Consider the following 6,468-nt stretch of genomic DNA (forward strand, 5'->3'; position numbering starts at 1 on the left):
GTCGGGGCTGCGCTCTGCAAATGTGGATGTCGACAGCACACTGTGTGCTGTTCACATCCATTCCATCCCCATAGAAAATAATGGGTCCGCACACGTTCCGCAAAATTGCAGAACGGATGCGGACCCATTTGCGGATGTGTGAATGGAGCCTTTACAGAGGGCGCCCCCTCTCCTTTAAATACCTTCATCTATAAACCAGAGTCGAAGGTATCTTTAAACAGTGTCTCAGAGAGTTTGTGCATTACAATTTCTAAAGACCACTCACTGCATCATGCTTAGTTTGCCCTGAAGTGGAACTGCAAGGGAGTTGAACACTTGCTATCAGATTTCCCTACAGTTTACAACTGATGGCTGGGGATCTCAGCAACCTCAATCGGGTAGTTGTCAAGAATGTCCAAAGCAGAAACCCCTTTAAAGTAAATTAAACATTAGGGCAGATTTACTAACGTCAGTGTGCCAAAATTCTGATTAAAAAAAGTAGCACAAATGCCATACCCTACATTTATTACCGGTTTTACTTTTCCCACCTTCCTTATTTGAAAATGAGCCCCGCTTTGTCAAGTCATAAAATCTACAAAATTTATTAATTGCATGTGCCAGTTTTTATGGCAAATAAAGGTATAAAGTAAATTAGGCTTCAAGCAGCTCTGTTTACTTGAATCAACCCTATATAGCCGGGTAGGGTCGATGACGCTGACCAAAGCGGCTTCATCCCAAAGAGTAAAGATGCTGTGCGCACGCGCCATTCTGTACACGAGTTCAGTCTAGAGCTGTCAATCTAAATCGCCAGGGGGCGTCGCTGGAGCAGTGCTCGAACCGCATAACCCCACCTCCTGGTGCTTGAATACTTCATTTGCATAAATTTAAAAGTGAATTTTTGTTTGCAATGATACAACCAACAAACATAAGAAAGCTATTGTTTTAATCAGTGTCATGAACCCAACCAGGCTATATGCGGGTGACAAAGCCACTTTGAAGAGGTTGTCCTTCCCAGGTGGGACATGTGAAGAAAGCTATACGTACCTTCTCCACACAGCTCTGTTCAGGTGCCTCCTGGGCTGACTTCACTGGAATTACAATCCTACATCTAAATTTTCTGCACAGATTAAAACACGTGTACTGCTGCAGCCAATGACTGGCCTCAGTGGTGATGTGTCCCTAAGCAGCACGTGAATCAGCAATGAAAAGCCACTTGGGTTTACATCACAAGTGAGGCCAGCCGTTGGTCGCAGTGGTGCACATTACCCCTTCTGTGCAGGAAATTTGCCGCAGGGAGCAGGAAAGTATAGCTTTCTTTACAGGCCCTGTGGCGGAAAGGGGAGGGGCATAAAAAAAAAAAATCCTGGACAACCTCTTTAAAGAAAATTGTCAAAATGTATACTCAAATCAGGAAGTTGGGAGATAAGAGTGTACATATTGCCCCACTCCTTGAATCTACTATAAGAACCCACCGTCTCACGATTTTCCTGATCTTGGTTTTGCAGAGCAAGCAAAGCCATTTTGCATGCAAGGTTCTCAGCCGCCCTCTTTGTTTTATCTTGTCCTTCTCCAAGTTTTTCTTCATTTATAAACACATAGGAAGTAAACCTAAAAAAAAGGGAATATATCATTGGTTTCAGCATGACAGAAATATACAATAGCAGTAAAGCAGGGGACATAAACCTGAAGCCACATTCAGAGGACCTGCAAAGGGTGAAATCTGCGGCAAATATACAACAAATTCCACATAAGAGATGCCTGCATGCTAACTGTCTACCGTGTAGAACAGGGATCAGCAAATTTGCCACTCCAGCTGTTCTGAAACTACAACTCCCAGAGTCTTCCTTTCACTGCTATAGGAGTTACAAGAACAGCCAAATAAGTCTGCATGCTGGGAGTTGTAGTTTCATAACAGCTGGAGTGCTGAAGGCTGCTGATGATTCCTGGTGTAGAATTACGCCACCCAAACCCCCCTACAGCTCCAATAAATTACTCAAACGGGTATTCAGAAAACATTATACAGCTCAGATTCCTCTGTACCTTGGATCATGAGATGGTCCTGTCCTGCATTCCTCAAAGCGAAAAGTCAGCCCAGACAAATCACAGTGGCGTATTAGCAACCCTTTATAGTTCTTATCTGCCATAATGTACCTGAAGAGAAAAACATTCATCACGTGTCACATGTTGTGTTTAAAAGTATCATACGCAGGTGGACAAAGGACACTAGATCCACTAGATCGACAGTAAGATCCACTGAGGGTATACGCACACAGTGTACAAATTACAGTCAGGGCTTATGCACATGATCATATTTCTCATCCATTTGCTATCTGCATTTTTTTGCAGCTAGCACACTCCCCCATTCATTTCTATGTGGTCATGCACACATCCATATTTTTAGCGGATCCATGTGGCCGTTCCGCAATGATAGAACCGGTCCTATTCTTGTCCTACGATTAGTAGGAGTGAGAAAAATGCGGAGTGCGCATGGAAGGTATCCACTTTTTGCAGACTGAAATATGGACACAGCCATGTGCATGAAGCCTTAGGGCAGGGATGCCCAACCTGCGGCCCTCCAGCTGTTGCAAAACTACAACTCCCAGCATGCCCGGGCAGCCGATACCGATCAGCTTACAGCAAGGCATGATGGGAGTTGTAGTTTTACAACAGCTGGAGGGCCGCAGGTTGAGCATTCCTGCCTTAAGGTAATGGCACGTTCTTTTTTACACTAGGTTCACTCTGGTGTTATTTTGGCAGCCTGTTCTGGCATAAATGCTGGCTGTTGGCCACACAAAAACTTGTCTGTCCGAAAGCCGGCAGTTGTGCCGGAAACTACCTGGATCCCCTTCGGATCCCATAATTGATAGTGGGGAACCAGGGGTGCCTGGCTACGTCCGTAGCCATGTTCTCTGCTGGAACGCCTAACGGCCCAGACTGGCAGGAACGCTAATCCAGGCTGTTTAACCCCTTACATGCTGCAGGCAATAGCGCCTGTGGCATGAATGCGGTTGCAGAGGGAGGTAACTTCCTCTGTCTCCTATCAACACCCTACAAATAAGATCGCGGGGTGCTGATGTCAGTGCAGGCAGGCCACGGCCTAGTGAACACCCGAGGCCTGCCTCCAGCGTTTCCCAGCAAGCTTCGCGTCTCTGGCTCAGCCTTCTAGCAAATATCAGTATAGTGCTGATATATAGGGGTTGCCCGCTTTTTTTATATTGATGACTAGGCATGAGCGAACCGAGCTTCAGATTATCATTCCGAAGTCAACTCGTTCAAACACTTTGTTTTAAGGCTTTCAGAAACCTGCCTCCGTACAGCATTAAAATGTATTGGTTTCACCCGAAGTTACACGAGACTTTGATGAATTCATTCAGTATTCATTTCTGCTTCTTTAAAGGGAACCTGTCACCGGGATCTTGTGTATAGAGCTGAGGACGATTGGATACATATGGAAATGAACCTGAGATGAGACCTGTGCCTGACTCAGGTTAATTTGCATATGTATCAAATCGGTTTTTTTTACACAATAAAAGCACACAGAGCTATGGGGATTGGGTATTGCGGATGTGCTAGCGGCCATCTAGCAACCCATAGCCTCAGCTCCATACACAAAATCCCGGTGACAGGTTCCCTTTAAAAACATTTAAAATTAGGAATCCGAAGTCGGTTTGGTACTGGCTGGTTCCTCAGTACCATAACAGACTTCGGATTCCTAATTTTAAATGTTTTTAAATTCATTCAGTGAAGTCTCACACAACTTCAGGTAAAGCAAAGTTTAGCTCCACGGAGCCAATACATTTTAAGGCCTATTGCACACGACCGTATGGCTTTTTCAGTGTTTTGCGGTCCGTTTTTCATGGATCCGTTGTTCCGTTTTTTGTTTCCGTTTCTGTTCTGTTTTTCCGTATGGCATATACAGTATACAGTAATTACATAGATAAAATTGGGCTGGCCATAACATTTTCAATAGATGGTTCAGAAAAAACGGAATGGAAACGGAAGACATACGGATGCATTTCCATATGTGTTCTGTTTTTTTTGCAGATCCATTGACTTGAATGGAGCCACGGACCATGATTTGCGGGCAATAATAGGACATGTTCTATGTTAAAACGGAACGGAAAAACGGAAATACGGAAACAGAATGCATACGGAGTACATTCCGTTTTTTTTGCAGAACCATTGAAATGAATGGTTCCGTATACGGACCGTATACGGAGCGCTAAAAACGGCCAGTAAACGGGGAACAAAAACGTCCGTGTGCAGGAGGCCTAATGCTGTATAGAGACAGATTTATGATCTGAAGCCCGATTCGCTCAACACTATTGATGACCTATCCTCAGGATAGGTAATCAATATCAGAACGGCAGGGGCTGACCATCGGTACATCTGCCAATCAGCTGTTTGTCAAGACCCCAGTACCCACTCTGCCTCTACTCGGTGTTGCAACCGCAGTGGTGAGCAGGTGTAATTACAACTAGGGATGAGGGAATCGACTTGATTTGCATAAAACTTTGTTCCAATACTGTACGGAGCAGGAGTATTGACCATTTACATATCAATATAAGTTCTTTTTTTAGGTAAACGGCTGCCCCAAAAGCTATTATAGCAGGATAGTTTGGCAGAGCAGACACTAGCGGATCGCTAGTGTCTGACACCTAATTATGTGAAATCAAAGTGGTAGAAACCCTTTAAATTTATTTGCTTTGTCCCTGCTTCAAGTGGCAATCTGTGTTGCGTTTTTTTTTTTAAATGGCGTCCTGTCATAGTATTTTTTGCCAGTATATTTCATACCAGAGGCAGTGACATTACAAGGGGGTAAATACATTCCTATATAAAAACACAAGGCGGGGGAGGGGAACAGGCGCACACCATAAACAATATTTAGTGGCACCGTTTTATGTTGTGTTCGGCAGTTTGGTTGGACAGGAGCAGAGCGGGAGCGCGCCAGGGGGCGGCCCATGAACAAGGAATTCTGTAGATGGGCCTAATTTATGAGTCGTCGTAAAGTAGCGGTGGGAAACTAAAGCCCCTTTCACACGAGCGAGTTTTCCACGTGGGTGCGATGTGTGAACGCATAGTACCCGCACTGAATCCTGACCCATTCCTTTCAATGTGTCTGTGCACATGAGTGTTGTTTTTCACGCATCAGTTCTGCGTTGCGTGGGAATAGTAGCATGTTCTATATTTTTCGTTTTTCACGCAGCCCTGGCCCTAAATACCGTATTTGTTTGTATTATATCTGCATTAAAAAATATTTTTTTTTAAAAATCGGTGACTAATACAGATTACCATTTGCATGTCGTGGATACTCTCGTGGCCCTATTGAATAGCGCTAAACCACATATGGACTCCCAGGATACAAAAACCAGGCACGGGGTGGACATGCACTTCCACTGGCCAGAAAAACCTGCATCCGAAGACCCACAGCGCTGGACAGTTACGTTACAGTATTTTCTATACATGAACATACCGCTATATATACAGCATAGACCTTTTACATCCCTCACAACTCTCCTGGGGAACTACAACTCTCAGCATTACCTAGCAAGCTACAGCTACAAGATGCACATTAGAAATAAACCAGGAAGGTGTCATGTGGTAAAACTCTGGGGTCTCTCCTGCAGATTAGTATGGCCCGGAGATACTGGGAGTTGTAGTTTCCCCATAGCCGCAGAGCATGTTCTATGGACACGTCACCTGTAGTCCTCGGCGCTACTATCCTGTCTCAGGCTCCGCTGTCAGGTCGCAGGGGTCTCTGCGGTCACACTCCCTCCAGGTCGCAGGGGGTCTCTGCGGTCACACTCCCTCCAGGTCGCAGGGGGGTCTGTGCGGTCACACTCCCTCCAGGTCGCAGGGGGGTCTGTGCGGTCACACTCCCACCAGGTCGCAGGGGGGTCTGTGCGGTCACACTCCCTCCAGGTCGCAGGGGGTCTGCGGGTTCACACTCCCGCAATGTCAGAAGTATCTATCCAGGAACGGCTGCTCTCGGCTCCCGGAGCGGCACAGGAATGGAGGGAGATGGGTGCAGGGCTGGGACTGACTTGAGGTTTCAGTTTCGTTTCTCCTCAGTAATGATCGTGAAACCGAAACTGTGCAAAGGCCTGTGACTGAGCGAAATAAAAAGACCCTGTGCGCACAACGTTTTTTTTGTTACGTTTTTTTGTTCCTTATACGGACGGTCGGACCCATTCATTTCAATGGATCCGCAAAAAAAAAAAAAAGGAAGTTAGGCCGAGTTCACACGAACGTGTGTGACCCGTGCAATGCACAAGCGCCGGTCGTGGGTCAGCCGCATCAGATCGCAGACCCATTCACTTTAATGGGTCCGCGACCCGCCCGTTCCGCAAAAAGATAGGACCTGTTCTAACGGAAGTACGGGACGCAACCCCACGGAAGCACTCCGTAGTGCTTCTGAGGGGTCCCGTTTCGTGCGGCCATTCCGCAATTCCAGATTTGCGGACCCATTGAAGTGAATGGGTCCGCATC

General features: G+C 46.1%; 1 protein-coding gene across 4 annotated transcripts in view; it reads right to left on the reverse strand.

Annotated features, from left to right (window-relative positions):
* LOC122934511 (interferon-induced, double-stranded RNA-activated protein kinase-like) overlaps window positions 1–6,009 on the reverse strand; it is a 75,386-nt gene extending 69,377 nt beyond the window's left edge. For all 4 annotated transcript variants that reach the window (XM_044290027.1, XM_044290028.1, XM_044290026.1 and 1 more), the window contains exons 1-3: window positions 5,680–6,009; window positions 2,020–2,130; window positions 1,452–1,587 (exon numbers count right to left, since the gene is read on the reverse strand). In XM_044290027.1, the coding sequence (XP_044145962.1) occupies window positions 1,452–1,587; window positions 2,020–2,123 (240 nt within the window). In that variant the 5' untranslated portion in view covers window positions 2,124–2,130; window positions 5,680–6,009. The remainder of the gene's footprint in view (window positions 1–1,451; window positions 1,588–2,019; window positions 2,131–5,679) is intronic.
* Between the last annotated feature and the right edge of the window lie 459 nt (window positions 6,010–6,468).

The sequence above is a fragment of the Bufo gargarizans genome, chromosome 4 (assembly GCF_014858855.1).
Source record: "Bufo gargarizans isolate SCDJY-AF-19 chromosome 4, ASM1485885v1, whole genome shotgun sequence".
Classification (NCBI taxonomy): Eukaryota; Metazoa; Chordata; class Amphibia; order Anura; family Bufonidae; genus Bufo; species Bufo gargarizans.